Raw genomic sequence first — 16,348 nt, 5'->3', positions numbered from 1 at the left:
ACCAGTCATCTTTGTGTTTATTACACAGATGACAATGTAGCGAGGTAATCTACGTATATCAGACAAAATGTTATGACATCGTTTCCTCGAAGAACATAATGCAGATTAAAAAAACGAGAATACGTAATGCACTATAAAAATCACAATTCCAAGACGTATACACACAAAATCACACGTAAATCACACACAAAAAATCAAAATAATAATATACATATTATGTACATAGATGTGTAAAGACAGACTGAAACCAAATCCAAGCACACCTTGTATGTCCACATGACACACACACACTACGTGGCCAGATTGTAATTACAACACAACACTACACCATGTGATTTTGGATCAAGATGGTGAGAGATGTCGTTAACCATTTAAACCCCATTATGTTTGAGCGGAGTCCCTCAGGGCCATTTCAGTCATGTCATTTCAGTTTTCAGTTCCTGCGACGCGTTGGGAGCTTATCGGTCGGCCAGTCTCAGCAAAAGCCTTCCCCACAATACGGATGCTGGGGTTTAAGTGTTTAAGTGACAATGAAAGAGGGTTCGTTATTGTGCCAAGGATGGCAGGAGCTTCAGTCACAGACTGCTGACCTGGCTAGTTGAGCTGTACATGGACAGTTTTATTCGGAATGAATACACTTCTATTCGGAATGAATGAATGGATGAATTCATTCAGAATAGAAATGCTCATGTAAACACCTCAATTGGAATAGAATATTCCATTCCAGTCTGACCCGAATGAATTTTCATTCGGGTTAGGAGGGGTGGTATAGACCGTTTGAACCGGCCTGCCTACGACGGACAGACCTCCGCCGCGGAGGCACAAGGGGGCTATTGCCTCCTCCCATGCCCACCAGGGGAAGCTCTGCTCCGGGTAGTGGCCCCTGGTCCATGCCTGGGCGTAGGCGGGAACCACTTTGCGCATGTCAAAAGTTATATTCCGAATGAATGCTTTGGTCATGTAAACGAGGAATACTTTTATTCAGGTCCCATGTAAACAGGTGAGTGGAACGGATTCCTCTATTCGGAATGAGTTCATTCGGAATGAATTCATTCTGAATGAATACATGATGGTCCATGTACCCGCAGCCATTGTGATGCTCGTGCATTGGTGTGAAATAAGGAAAGACAGAAGAGCAACTCCTCCTTAGGTGACCGAGAACGTCAACGCATGAAGTGATCAGACCGTCAGCAAGAACAGACCGTCGACAACTACATACAGTAGAGAGGCGTGTTATAGTAGGGTTGTAGAACGTTTGCCCCGCCCGCTAGGGTCCAAGTGGTTCAAAATGGGGGGACAAAATAAAATAAATCCACAAAAATATGTATATACAAACGTGTGTGTTTGGGAATGGGGGGGGGGCATATTCCTAGAGTTCTAGACACTTGCACAATCTGTCCCGGATCGGAGACATCATTTCCTGGTGGTCCTGGAGCGGAGTTTTCTGGTGATGATGAGGTGGTCGCTCTCCTTCTCGTCCTGCTCTCCTACACTCGCCTGTATGGAGAAACCAAACAGACAAACCAAACACAAGTCAGGATTTCCTGTGTCCCATCCAAGAGCTCCAAGCTGCAGCGATGAAATGTTACTCATAACTTTTAGATGTCAATCTTTTACACAAATGTCCTGCACGTAGCCTGCTTACAATAACCACGAAATGCCACATAATTTAAAAAAAACATGCTGAGATGCAACGTTTTTTCTTCTCTATTGTAGAAAGAAATTTGCCTAAAATAGGGATGCCAGGTTCAAAGTGGTTAACCTCATGATCCTTTTCAGGATTCAAATTCAAAAGCATCAAAAGTAGCAGATCTACAAGCACAAAATGAGTCGCTTCGTATCGCGTTTCGAGATTGTGGATCTGCTACTTTTGAGTGACGCTGTAGTATGATCAAGTAGGGCATTAATTTACGAGAAAACACAAAACACAAAAAAAGTTAGAATATGGAGATATGTGAAGTACGACTCCTTCCATATACATAACACACACACACAATGTACTAACTGACCGTGATGGGAGACGTGGTCATGAGCGGGGATGAGATGTCCTTCTTGTACAACCTCCTCCTGGCTCGTTTGGGTTTGGTCTCCGTGGCGACTGGCTGCTCCACGTCCGTGGATCGCCCACTCATCAGACTCATGATGGTCTTGGCTGGAGAGATAAGAGGCAAAGAGACCCATTGAGGCGAAAGGAGATTTCCTCCATACAAACTGATATTCCAAACTCATTCTACATGTAATCAAACCAAACACTTTATAACTGAGGAACATTCTTTTTGTTTTTTCATTTAAATTTGTTTAAAAATATATAGAGATTTTTATTCCAACAAAATGATACTGTACTGCCTCTCAGTTAACTGTTTAACGAATGCAGCCAGTAAAACATAAAAGTTCTGTATTATACTAGCACAGTATAGCACATGGCTCAGTTTGATCAAAATGGAGTTGAATAATTGAGAAGTGTGTTTTTATATATATATATATTTTTTTTTTATAGATTTAACAAATCAACAAATTAAGCCGTTTTATACATTGTTGTAAAAAAAACTAAACAAACTACAACCTTACAACAAATCGCATTCTGAGCTTGCAGACTCCTATTTTTTATTTATATCTATACGTTTTATGATTGTTGCACACTTAGAAATAAACAGAGGATTTTACAGTATAGACTGGTGTCTCGGATATAAAAACAATGTCAAATGGGGGTTTTGTGACCTAATTCAAATCAAACTGCGAGTCCTTGGAATGAAAAAGGTTGAGAATCACTGATTTATAACATACATAATCATACAGTACTGAAAATGGAAGTAGAAGAAAAACACCAAGACACTCACCTTTGCTGCCCAGTATGGTAGGAGAGTTATGGATGATATCCCCTATCATTTGCAGAGCTCCATCTCTTCTTGCTGACAAAGGAGACTGAAGAGGTGATGGAGACAGAGAGAGTGAGTCGGTCGCATACTTAATGCCATCTCAAGTTTCACAACAGTGACGAAAGAGTGATAATAGTCTACTAATCTGCAACTACTATTAGATTATACAGTATATAATAGTCTAGTGCATGGTTTCTCAAAGTGGATACCATGGCACCCTAGGGTGCCGTGATCTAAGTTCAGGGGTGTCACAGAATACTTTGATAATATTTGGAACTTACCAATATCACTTCAGTTTAACCCTCTATACTTAGTAAAACGGACGTGAGTTGCACTGGCCTTGGTGCGTTCCTTTTCAATCTACACCAAAACTCTTTGCCAAAAATAGCCGATCTACAAGCTCAAAATGTGTCACGTTGCGACATGTTTTGATTTGGATTTCTTTTCCTTTCCATATAAAAAAAATGATTTTTCCATTTTGTTTTGATAATGTCATTTTTTTTTAATGTGCAATAAACTAAACGTTGTGAGCTATTTTTGGTGAATGTTCCCCCCAGAATAGGTGGGATGTGATTCAAGTATAAAGTCATTTTCAATCTGTCCGAATGGAAACTGATACTCTCAAGTTTTCCTCGTGACATTATGTCATATTACAGTACATTAATGGTACTAAGATTAAAAATTATAACAATGTAATTCAGGGGTGCCATGGAAAAAGTTATTTACAGGGGTGACCTGAGACAAAAATGTGAACCACTGGTCTAGTATATTACAGTAATGTTCTATTGTCTAGTCTATTAGAGTCTACTAGAGTATACTATTAGTGTAGTATATTCTATTGTAGAATATACTCTAGTATATTGTAGTAAATCACCAGTACAAATATATTATATATTTGTCACCTGTAAGACGACAGCTCTGCCGTTTCCTCTCTGACGAGGTCTCTTATTTTCACTCTGTCCCATGTCCTAACACAGACACACACACACACAAAATGTAAGAGGAACATTTTTGAAGTGAAGAATGGTTGAAAATGAAACCGTCTCTCATCCCTCCATCCTACCTGCATATTTGTACTCCTCCTCTTTCTGCTTGTGGTCTTGGTGGAGCTGTTCTCTCCTCTTCTACTACCTCTCCTCAGTGTGTTGGGCTGGAGAGGAGACAGCTACACACTCACACACACACACACGGTCAGAGTAATGCCAAGACGTTTCAACGTGTTACATTTTATTTTGAAGACTTTTCAAGAGGTCAAAAAGAGTGTTAGAAGATTGCATCGTTAAACTCTCTTAAAATCATAACTCTCTTAACCCATTAAGACCGGGAAAGCCTATACGTTGTTATACCTTTAAAACCGGGAAAGCATCTATGTCATTTTAGATGTTGCCATGTATATTAGCCTGGTAAACCATCCCCCTTCCGGAAATCTCATTTGAGATTTCCGGATGGGGGATGGTTTACCAGGCTGTATATAGCAACAGGATTTTTCATCTTATTTTCCTTTATAAAAATAGAAGATTTACTGAAAACTTAGGTTAGGATTTAGAAGGGTCTAAATGGGTTACATAGACCCCTTAACAGACGACGTCACGGTGGTTGCAAGCGTCATACTGCGCAAGCGTCAAACCCATTCTGCCAGGTCTCGCTAGGGTGCGCAGCACTAGCCAACACACAAGAGGGGGTTGGGGTGCGCTGAAACTAGCGCACCCCGAAACAACAGCCTGAGAATTGATTGCATGAAACAATCACCTGTGCATCCAGTTGGTAAACAAAGAATTGGTCTATAAAGGACATTGAAATATTTAAAATCCTATTAAAGCAAGTCTGTTTTCTGATGCTCTAGTGACCCCTGCTGGACAAACCAATTACGCATCGGCCAACTAACTTCCACTAAACACAAATATCACCACAAACACACACCCACACACACACGCATAAATGAAAACAAAACAGATCATAATGTTTGGTGTCTCAGCTTCCACCCACATCATAACCCAGAACCTTGAGCAGCTATCCAACTATATCAGACCATGTTACAAACTTCTGACAATGCCTTGGAGTTTGACAAACAAATCCAACTTGGTTGTGAAACCCACCTTCCAGGTGTATTTGAATCCCTGTCCGTCTTCACTTTGAAGTCGCTGTCAGGCAGAAACCTCATATCTAAATATTTCAACTTTTTATGTTTTTTCGTAAATTAATGCTCTACCTTCATCATACATGAGTGTGGCACAAAAGAAGTGAAAACAGCAGAACTACAACCTCACAACGTCTCGCAATGTGAGCTTGTAGATCAGCTATTCTTACAATTTTAAATCATTTTTAAAAAAGGATAAAAAACTAAAAAAGGAACGGTTTTGGGCTTACAAGGTTTCCACCCGAAGATAAGTGATTAATAAATAAACTTGGCTTTTACATCTCCCTCCACTTGCATGCACGCACGCACGCACACACACCTCTCCACGTGCCAGCGCCGCGCACACACACCCTTCTCTCTCCAAATGAACGAAAACGCACACCAGTGGTCTAACCTGTGTGCGTTGTAGAGACAGAATGTCCTCTCCGTTCAACTGCTGGAGTCTCTCCATCTCCCTCTTCATCTTCCCCTCCAACTCCCTGTTCCTCCTCTGATCCAGCCTCCTCATCTCCTCCTTCAGCTCCTCCACCACCGTCACGCCTTTCTGCGCCTCCTGCAGCTCCTCCACCACTGTCACGCCTTTCTGCGCCTCCTGCAGCTCCTCCACCACTGTCACGCCTTTCTGCGCCTCCTGCAGCTCCTCCACCACCGTCACACCTTTTTCCGCCTCCTGCAGCTCCTCCACCACGGTCACGCCTTTCTCCGCCTCCTGCAGGGATGAGACCTTCATACCGGCCAGTTCTGGGAGAGAGAGAGAAAGTTATAATAATTACTGACAATGGACATTTTCCGGTTTTATCAATTTCATTTTCAGTTGGGCATCAAAAATGTCATTGGTCTCTGTGACAGTCTTGAGTTTTGGTTGATTTGTCAAATGTTAATCTCTCCTTTATAAATAATAAGTCAACCTAGACTACTAGAGGTTTGTATCCTTGACTTTCAATTGGGGTCTATCGTAAGGTTTTATCGTATTGTATGGTTATAAGTCTGTTTTAGCGTTTTCAGCACCCTGTCGTGGACAAATCTGCATGCAGTTTCACATACATACATACATACATACATAACACAGACAGACAAATGGACTACCTTTTTAACAACATAAACCTTATCGTCCCTATTCAGGGGCAACCATTCCATGAAAATAGAAGATCTACATTCCACGAAAATAGAAGATCTAAAAGCTCACATCGGCCGCATTTTGAGCTTGTAGATCAGGGGCAGGACTGCCGTTAACAATGCGTTACCTTCTGATGCCGTCTCATATGCCGTCTTCATCTCTTCCTCTGCCCTCGCCATCTCCTCTAGCCTCTCTCGCAGAGCTGCACACTGGGCCTCACTCTCAGAGAGCCGCTGTTCCAGCACGGCTCCTCTGGCGCAGCTCTCCTCGGAGTCCTTCACCTGCATCAGGAGGCTTTCTGCTTGCTGCGCCAGGAGGCTCTTCTCTGACTGCAAGGCCTGGAGCTGAGTGGACGAATCTGCTTTATGACCGGAGAGCTCCTCTCTCAACTGGAGAGAGACAGTCTCACTGGAGAGGAGAGAAAGGAGGAGGAGTGATGAAGAGAGAAGAGGAAAGGGGGACAGAGGAGAGGATGAGATAAGAGTTAGACATAAGTGTTTTATAGCCATTGTTTATTTATTCATCTATTTATCATACATCCATCCATATCGATATAATCTACTATAATATATAATCAGGATTCTTGAATCAAACAACAATCCTGAAGAACACACGCACTGATGAACATGCAGCAGGGAGACCTGCCTAATTAATAATAATTGATTATTATAATCAATTAATCATCATGCACTTACACACGCGATCAGGTCACGTTTTAACGGTCACATTTGGTTGCAGTCTAGAGTCCTGCTCAAGCAGAGAGATGTTCAGAAAAGGCAGACAGAGGCAGCGCACAACTGATGAGAAATTAAGAATGAAAATGGCAACATTGGCTCAGGAGGAAGAGCGAAATGGAAGGTTCCCAGTTCGATTCCGGGCTCCTCCCCCTGAGTTAGTGTCGAAGTGTCCTTGAGCAAGACAACTGCTCCCGATGAGCAGGTTGGTGCCTTGCATGGTTTCCTTCGCCGGCGTGTGAATGTAATGCACACTGTGTGTGAAGCGCTATATCCACCATAACAAAACATCTTCTCAACTGGTAGGCCACTTGGCCAACTAGTCTAGACAGGTTTCACTTGCCTGAATGTTTCGTTTTTTTAATTGCCCTGGGTATTCAGACATCCGTTAACGGCGGACCTCTCCAGAATCTATTCTGATACCGCTAGCTAGTGAATAGTCGGTGCCATCAGTCCTTCCTACCTGTCAGTCAGCTGTGTGGAGAGTTGTGTGATGTGTTTCTGTAGCTCTTCAATTTGTTGGCTCTTCTGTGCAGATCTCTCCAGCGCCCCCTGGCATTCGGTCTGCAGTCGCTCTATGGCAGATCTGAACGCACTTCTACTCTGCTCCGCAGCCTCAGATGCCTGAAACGCAACCATCAATACATCAGACAATCAATGAGTCGATCCTTAAAATTCAAGGCCAGTCAATATAATAGCCTACAGGAAATTAGACTCAATCAATCACAATAGAATTATAACCTGTGAAACAAAACTTTACCTTGACTTCCTGTCTGAGGCCATCCGCAGCCTGTGTCAGACACGCCACTTCCTGCCTCAGACTGTCAATGGTCCTCATCTTCTCATCTGATTGGCCCTCCAGATCCTGGAGGCGGGCCTTGGCAGCGTCTAGCTGTTCTGACAAGCCGTTAGCCCTGTCAGTCTGCTCTCTGAGTTGGCTCTGTAAACTGCTCACCTGGAACAGCAGTAAACGAACACCTGGTCAGAAATATCACCTTACATTATGTACACTAACCTGCTGGTTCCTATCTGGTTGTACAGTAGACCACGGGTCTGCAAAAGGTGGTCCGTGATCTATGAAAAAGTTATCTACAACATAATAAGTAGTGGGGGTCCCTGCTTCTCCTATCTCTCAGCTATGGCTGTCCTTGGCCTGAAAAACATTGTAGCCCCCTGCAGTAGACTGTAGCTGAGCTTGTAGATCTTTCTTATAGTATTAGACAATTTGGCAATGTTTGACCATTTTTTATAGTATAGTTTGTTGATTACTTTTGATGCAGTAATGGTCTTTTTTCATTTAATTTATTTGGAATTAAAAAGTGAAATTGTCACTTTACTGTCATCTGGGGACCCCCCCCCCCCAAAAAAAGAATCATGTAGGGGGTCCTGACCCAAAGGTTGAGAACCACTGGTATAAATTACCTGGTCTTGTTGTGCTTGTCCAGTAGACTGGAGTTGAAAGATGCCGTTGACTAGAGCTTTGTTCTCTTTGTTTAGTCGGGCGGTCTCTCTCTGTTCGCTCTCCAACAACAACATCAAATTCTCATAGTCTGAACTGTGCTCCGTTACGTCAGCTAGGAGACACACAGACGGATGGACAGACACACACACAAAGAGAGACACAAGAAAACGGAGACAAAAACAACAAAGTCACTTTCTCTGAATAAACAGAAAGACACTAGGGTTGCGACAGTTAATCAAACTAAATTGGTTTAACCGATTATAGAAAAAGGTTGATAAAATAATCTACCCCTATTTTGGGCATGTCAGCTTAGATAGATTTTGTCAAAAACAATCTACTAGCTAACTTGTGAGCTTGTAGATAGTCTATTTTCACTATTTTTGCATGACATCTTTGAGCGACAAAGCAGAAAATAGGGAAGTGATTAATCTTTGTTTAAAAATGTAAGAAATGTATATATAAAAAAAAAGGAAATAGAATATATCATCTCTGTCGGGTGGAGGTTCCACCCGACATGTCCAATGTCCAAAACTGACTTTTCAGGATTCAAATTCAAAAGTAGCAGATCTACAAGCTCAAAACGAGCTTGTGGATCTGCTACTTTTGATACTTTTGTGTGACACTGTAGTATGACCAAGTAGAGCATTAATTTACAAAAAAAAACACAAAAAGTTAGAATAAGGTTTCTGCCCGACAGACAACGATATAACGATAGTTGCAGCCCCAAAAGACAAATGGAAAGAGAGAGACGGACTAGAAGGAAACATTTCTCCTACCCGTCAGGTCCTCCACCTTCCGCTCCAGCGACGATCTCTCCTTCTTCAGCTCCTCCACCTCCTCCCCTCTGGCTCTCCTCTCCTCCTGCTCCCTCACGCTGTTCACCCTCGCCTCCTCCGTCAGCTGGACGATCGTCTGCTCTTTGCCTTCAGTCTCCTCCTGTAGCCTCCAGATCTCGTCTTCTAGGAGGACTGGAACAAGAGCGGGGACAGGAGAGAGAGGTGAATTAATGAATAAAATAATCGATAGTTGCAGCCCTAACATGAGAAGAGGACAGGAGAGGAGAAAAGAGAAAAACGAGGCAAGAGGACAGAACGAGTTCCAGAAATACCCTCAACCTTTAATTGAAAAAAAAAAAAAACCAGCAAAGAGTGACAACTTGTAAATAGCAACATAAACGTAGAGATTGAAGAAGAGAACCTTTTTCACTTTGAACACTGAAAAGACTACTGAGAGCCAACCAACAGTGAGACAGACAGAAGACCTTGTGCTCAAAAGGAGTAGTGTGTAGTTCTTATGACTTTTTCTATCATTTACTCACCCAGTCACCCTGGGATATGGCTTCAATACAAAAGGAGAATTTTGTATGTTGTTATAACATGTTTTTTTTTCATAACAGTCCTTTAAAAAGGAGTAAAACAAAATAAAATTTCCTATCAATTACACACCCCATGAAGCATTGAATGAACTGGAGATTTTTTTGTTTTTGTCGCATTCCTAAGCCAATAATTTTGATTACCGGATACATAAGCATCTTCATTATCAAATTATTGGCTTAGGAATTCGACAAAAACAAACAAATCTCCATGAATTCAATGTTTCATGGGGTGTGTAATTGATAGAAAGTAATTTTTTGGGTGAACTACTCCTTTAAAAAAAAGGTAAATGAAGAATCCCAAGAAAATCGTTGACAAATGTATATAAATTGGAGCCCAAGAATTATAACGGCAAAACCATATCAAACGCCTGTTCATAAACTCAAAAACAACGCTGGGAAGGCAATATCTGGAGTAACATCACGGTAAGGTAACTAACTACTACACCAACCGAAACCTCAAAAGTTTAAGTGTCTTGCTCAGGGACACTGGCCGAGCTGAGGGACGAACCAGTGACCTTCCGTTTCCTATATCGTCTCTCTACCCACTTATAAACGAAAGGGCTCGCAACTTACTTTTAATGCTCAAACAGCAGCAAACAACTAGTAGCGACAACTTCGCCTATGATTTCACTGCCTTGGCAGTTTGGCTCAGCAGTGAGGTCGGAGGATGAGCATTATTTTTGTCTTAGACTCTACCCACTGGCCTCTAGGTGGAATAATGAGCTGGTTCATAATAGCCAAAGCTTTTGGCATTTGTGAAGTGGATTTATTCCTCTGTGCAGTATACCACCCTCTAGGGATGGGCAATATTATCGATATCACGATATATCGCGATATTTTATTTCGCGATACTGTATCGATATTCCAGTATCAATATCGCGATTAAAAAAAAAAAAAAAAAAAGTTCTTTTTTATTTTTTATTTTTTTGCTTTTTCAGATACAGGCTTTATGAAAAACATTCAAAGAACCTATCACAGATCTGCAGCTACTCAATATGTAGTGTATATATAAACAATATGTAGTTGTGATATATGTATATATCGCAATATATCGCAATATATCACAATATATCGCAATATATCGCAATATATCCCAATATCGTGATACGACCCAAGTATCGTGATGCGTATCGCAATATAATCGTATCGTGACCCAAGTATCGTGATACGTATCGTATCGTGAGATTGTTGCCAATACCCATCCCTACCACCCTCCATCTCAACCACCCAAATAAGCCCAAAAGAGACCCCTCAGTTCAAAGATATGCAAACCCAGAGGTGATTGAACCCCAAGAAATGTCTGCTCAGTCAGCTGATGGTGACGTTAAATGACCAAGCCCCTATCAGCAGTGCTTCTGAACACCACAATAAAACCAATTATCAATAAATCAATGGATCTGTATAGCATAACATAACACTTTATTAATCCTTCAGTGTGTCATAGCAGCACAGATTAATGAGTAAAAGTTAAAAAAAAAAAAAGTGCATAGTAGCCAATAAAATGCATCAATAAATCAAGTACGAAGCATGAAATAAGGTGCAAAATCAGATATACCCAAAACATACTCACATCCACATATACTCACTAGCAAGTACACCCACAACACAAACAATACCACAAGGAGCACAACACCACAGTACGCTCACTTTCAACCGCATAAACATAACACTCACAAGCAAACACGTGCACAGCCACACAGGTTTGTTTTATATAGGTTTGGAAAAATAAAATAAAAGCTCTGATCAGTCTAGAAAAAAATGTATTAATATAAATTGTCCAGAGTCTCAGTCCATCTTTAAAGATACAAACAACGCTACCCAGAGAGGAGTAGATATGTGTCACTACATGACAGGAGAGCACTTCCTCCTCCCCCTGTCACAAATACACATCACTGAGGGAAACATTAGAGCACAGACTGGTTCTCAATGTGAGGTCCAGGGACCCTCAGGGGTCCTTGAGGGAGCAGGGGGTGCAAACTGACCAGGAGGTCTGTAACTCTGAGAGTATACAAATGGAACCGTAAGGGTCTATTTGGTCAGTTCAATTTGTACACTCAGTTATCCTTGAAACAAAAAGTTTGAGAACCACTGCATTTGAGGTAATATAGGATAAGTAATGAATGATTTCTTTCAAAACTGAATGACAGACATAAAGTCTTCTTCCAAGTGACTCATCATCTTCATCACTTTCGCCACTTTCTCGATCTCCTCCCGCCGTCTCTACCTCTCTTCCGGGCCGGTCCTCCTATGGACTCCTCCGCGTGCCGTTTTCTCCCTCCCTCCTTCTGCTCCTTCTCCTTCTCCTTCCCTCCTCCTGTTGCTGTGGCTGCTGCTTTGGCCTGCGTTGGTCCATGGTCTTTGCTGCTCCTCCCCTCCGCTCCTCCATCAGTGATCCGTCCACTTCCCCTCTCGGCCTCAGTCAGGTGCAGGCAGCTATTCAACTCCAGCAACTGCTGTTGCATGGAGTGAGTCTGATGAAGAGAAATACAGAAAGAGAGAGAGATGGGATAGAGAAAGGAGATGAACATGTGAAAGGAGACAAAGTTAGAAATAGAATCTCCGTTCCTGAGATATGACCAGTTATGTAAGCTTGAAAGTTAAATCATCTCGGGGCAGTTTGATGAAAATCTACCAATTTGTTCGATACCATTTTCTTCATGGACCGTGGTCGAATAATCAATAGCGGTAGAATAAGTTATCAATAGCGGTAGAATAATCTGCTTTGATTTCGGTAAGTCATGCACACCTAGAAAGTAGCAGCCTTGGTAGCCAAGGGTTTCCGTATATCTGCCATTTTCAAGAAATTGGGAAAAATATAATTCTCTCCCCCAGAGTAAATAAGGGCTGAGTAATATTAATTTACTTGCACGTACCTCGTTTGTAGCAGTATCCAAGGCTTCCTGGAGTTTGTCCATTCGCTGATCTTTCTCCAGACACATGTTCATCAACTCCGACACCTTCAGTGTCTGCTGTTCCGCGGTCTAAAAGACCCCACACAAACGCACAACGAAAACGCAGGTTAGATTCCAGTACAGAAAACATATGAACATAAATTGGATCAGTTTATTAAACCTATTGATTGGCCTGATGGTGTGACGTTTTTTTATCTGAACACGGAGAACCAAAACTGCCAAACTAAAACCAAATTATTGTGTAAATAAATTACTAAAACAATTTATATTGATTTATTTCCATATTTATTCATTTCTGCATTCATTTTCTGTATGATTATAAAAGAAAAGTAGAGACAAGTTAAAATACCTGCAAAATAACCTGCTTCTCCAGTCGCATATTTTCCTTCGCGTTTCGCATGACCTCAAGCTCTGGAAAAAGGATTATAAGGATGAGACACATGTTCTACATGGTTCAGTGGTACAAATGGAACCGTAGAATAAACAAAAGTAGGGACTATAAGTTTAAAAAAAGGTAGGGTACGTGATTTTGGGTCAAAACTAAAAGTTGTGTTTAAAAAAACACCATAATCTGATAGTAATCATTGCTATAATACCATTTGTTCAGTGACAGGAGTCTCCCCAGCTCTTTAGTAAAGAGAAAATACATTTTGAGGTGGGTTGCCAAATTTCAGCTAATAAGGAGAGCATACCCATTTATCGGCTTCTGTGTGTTCCAGTTCCAATTTTGTTTGCTAATTTCTTTGTGTCATCATTTCCAAATGCACTAGTTTATCCTGTGGGAACTGATTGGATAAAATTGGTATCCCGGCCTGAAAATGCTTTTTCTGATTATAATGAGATGGAGATACATGGCGACTCCTGTTACTGAACACTATAGCAATGAGTACCATCAGTATAGAGCTATTTAACACTTATTTTAACAAAGGAAAATCACTTACCCTACCTTTAAGTGTGTGTGTGTGTGTGTGTGTGTGTGTGTCCTACCTGTGTTTTGTGTGTTTATCTGTTCAGACAGACTCTTCATCTGTGTCCTGAGCTCATCCAAATCTATGGACCAAACCACAAAACATAATGTAACACACATACGTTCAGACAAACATTAAAAACAAATATATGACATAGTAAAGAATAGATTAAACACAGTTTTAAGAGGGAAACTGGCACTTGAAAACACTGTTCATTTGTCTACCAGCAAACTCAGTAGGGGTGTGTGTGTGTGTGTGTGTGGGTGGGTGTGTGTGTATGTACCTGCAGCGTGACTTTGGGAAAGGCGGCTATTCTCCAAATCTGCATCCTGTTGGAAACACACACACACACACACACACACACTTAAGTTAAGTTATGCAATTAACTAATTAAAGAGTATAGCATAGACCAGGGGTTTCCCAAACCATACACCACAGCAATGCCTCAGACATCACAGACCCAGGTGGTTGTTACCTTGGTATTACTGACGAGGTTTTTAAAGATTTCCATCCGCTTCTCTGCTCTCTCCTCAACGATCTGGATCTCCAGCTGCAAGCGTTCCCTGCAACACACAGATTTGTTTCTTACTTTGTTTATGAATTTAGAGAAGCCATACCCCTTTTTTCGCCCAAATAATTTTATAATGCGAATCAATGGGGCTATGATCGGGCTGAAACCGTGCCCAAATTTGACATCAAAGCCTGAAAGAGTCAGTGATGTTGCTAGGTTTTCAATCTAGTGAGTCCCGGGACTCACTGGTGGTTTTTTTTATGAGTCCCTCAAAAATTCAAACCCTTCGTGATGCCCGGTGCTTGGACCCGGTTCGGTGCCCCCCGGGGCGGTTTTGTCAAGGGGGGGGGGGGACCCGTTCGTTGCCCCCTGGGACGGTTTTGTCAAATAATTTTATTGTATTCACCCGTTTCTTGGCTGTGTGTTTTCCACTTCCTGTCGGATTTCATTGGATATCATTAGTCATCTGACCGGTTTCATTGGATTTCATTGGATCAAAAGACAGGAAGTGGAACACAGTGAAAAGCCTAGGAAACAGGTGGATATAAAGTAGGATAAAGTAGGACGTGGCCATGCAAAATGGTGGTGTCCCGTGGATTTTAGAGGTGCAAGATGTTTTTTTGAAACCGATACCGATATCGATAACTTCCTACTTCTCAAGACCGATAACCGATAAATATACATATTAAAAATCATAAATATATATATTTAAAATGTATATGAATCTGTAGTATTCGCACACCTTATGGTAAGAAATACTACAAGTGGGCAAAGGTGGATTTAACATAGCTTTGACCTAACCAAATACAGTATATCATGACATCATCATTTTACTTATACTGTGTTTGTTACATTCTTCTTGAAAAGTAATGCAGATATTATAACAGCAGCCAGTGTGGTACACTGAAACAAAAAATAATTCAAGAACCAACGATTTGGATGTTACAGTCTGTTTGAATCATAATGCAGATTTATGACTGCAGCCAGTTGTACATACAAGCTAGATTTATACAGCGGGTCGCGTGTCGAAAATAGCAGATCTACAAGGTCACAATGCCTTGCGTCTGTGACGCATTGTGAGCTTGTCGATCTGCCATTTTCGGTGAACGACACCTCGTACAACGAGGCTGCAACACGTGCAGTGCCGGTGTCGGGTTACTATAGTAACGTGACGCCGCTGTCAATGAACAGAGATGATGCTCCCGTGCACCTCTCACTGACCAAACTAGTATACAACGAAGAATTGTAAAACAGATCACTTCCATAATGGAAGTTCCTAATGGATATTATTTTTCAGGACTAAGATAACAGGCTCGCTAGGAGATGAAGTGAAGTGGAAGCAGAGTAGCAGTTTGGCAAAACACATCCATCCAACTTTTTTTTTTTTTTTACAGACACTGCGTCTTTTAAGATAATAAAATAATAAATAATGGCGCTGCGACATAGTCACCCTCCCGGGCCGTCCTCGCCCCCTTCCTCCCCTCCTTCCTAACTAACTCACTAATGCTCGTGGGTAGCGAACTCACATTTCAAATTGCATTGATTGACTGACTGGTGGTGGTGATATAAACATACCTGACACAAGTTGTAATATCTAGATTTGACAGCAACACGAACTAAGTGCATGACCTGGTGAGACCGCGGGACATGCATCCCAGCGTTGTCAAGCTTGCAATGCGCATCGGGGATTTGCAGAAACTAGAGTTGTGTTTCATTTTCGTTTTTACGGCTCGTGTTGGTAACTGGAAGCCTCGCCCCAAAACATAGTTGCCCCCATTTTTCCCGCGGAGGCGGTCGTTCCGAGGTCGCCGGATTAGTCCCGGTGCGACTGTGTTTTGGGGCGACTGGCCGGGGATTGCATATACTTCTCCATACAACAGTGTCTAACCGAGAGAGTTGTACTTCTCCACACAACGGTGTCTAACCGAGAGAGTTCATGCAGATCACAGCTGACAAAACAATTATATATTATCGGAGCTATAATTAATTTTATCGGTTTTATCGGGATGACGTCATAATTCCTGATATCAGGCCGATACTGTGGATTTGTAAAATATTCGCGGTAAAAAAATATTTTACCGCAAATTATTTTTATATTTTTCTCTGTTGTTGGTGACAACTCTAGTGCGTCCCATGGACGCCACGAGGGTGTCATGAATGCGTCCTTTCTCAATATTGTGCGTCAGCGACGCAGGACGCAGGCCTATGAGCATCTCTGAGAGTGTACAAATGTAATCAAGTGGACCTGCAAGGGTC

The 16,348-nt window shown here is 41.7% G+C and overlaps 1 protein-coding gene across 2 annotated transcripts in view; it reads right to left on the bottom strand.

Annotated features, from left to right (window-relative positions):
* The window catches only part of LOC308105301 (uncharacterized protein), a 30,028-nt gene continuing 13,680 nt past the window's right edge, over positions 1 to 16,348 (bottom strand). The window contains exons 16-32 of one of the 2 annotated variants that reach the window (XM_080455956.1): positions 14,057 to 14,144; positions 13,865 to 13,910; positions 13,601 to 13,663; positions 12,963 to 13,024; positions 12,575 to 12,682; positions 11,926 to 12,172; positions 9,103 to 9,294; positions 8,287 to 8,438; positions 7,625 to 7,819; positions 7,328 to 7,488; positions 6,258 to 6,538; positions 5,408 to 5,754; positions 3,940 to 4,041; positions 3,779 to 3,844; positions 2,838 to 2,922; positions 2,010 to 2,152; positions 1 to 1,497 (exon numbers count right to left, since the gene is read on the bottom strand). In XM_080455956.1, coding sequence (XP_080312082.1) covers positions 1,414 to 1,497; positions 2,010 to 2,152; positions 2,838 to 2,922; positions 3,779 to 3,844; positions 3,940 to 4,041; positions 5,408 to 5,754; positions 6,258 to 6,538; positions 7,328 to 7,488; positions 7,625 to 7,819; positions 8,287 to 8,438; positions 9,103 to 9,294; positions 11,926 to 12,172; positions 12,575 to 12,682; positions 12,963 to 13,024; positions 13,601 to 13,663; positions 13,865 to 13,910; positions 14,057 to 14,144 — 2,422 coding nt within the window. In that variant the 3' untranslated portion in view covers positions 1 to 1,413. The remainder of the gene's footprint in view (positions 1,498 to 2,009; positions 2,153 to 2,837; positions 2,923 to 3,778; positions 3,845 to 3,939; positions 4,042 to 5,407; positions 5,755 to 6,257; positions 6,539 to 7,327; positions 7,489 to 7,624; positions 7,820 to 8,286; positions 8,439 to 9,102; positions 9,295 to 11,925; positions 12,173 to 12,574; positions 12,683 to 12,962; positions 13,025 to 13,600; positions 13,664 to 13,864; positions 13,911 to 14,056; positions 14,145 to 16,348) is intronic. The other variant, XM_080455957.1, reaches the window with a different exon arrangement.

Source organism: Gymnoscopelus braueri (genome assembly GCF_963280865.1).
Source record: "Gymnoscopelus braueri genome assembly, chromosome: 17".
NCBI classification, from domain to species: domain Eukaryota; kingdom Metazoa; phylum Chordata; class Actinopteri; order Myctophiformes; family Myctophidae; genus Gymnoscopelus; species Gymnoscopelus braueri.
The sequence above is the reverse complement of the archived record's forward strand: the minus strand, read 5'-3'. Positions and strand labels throughout refer to the sequence as shown.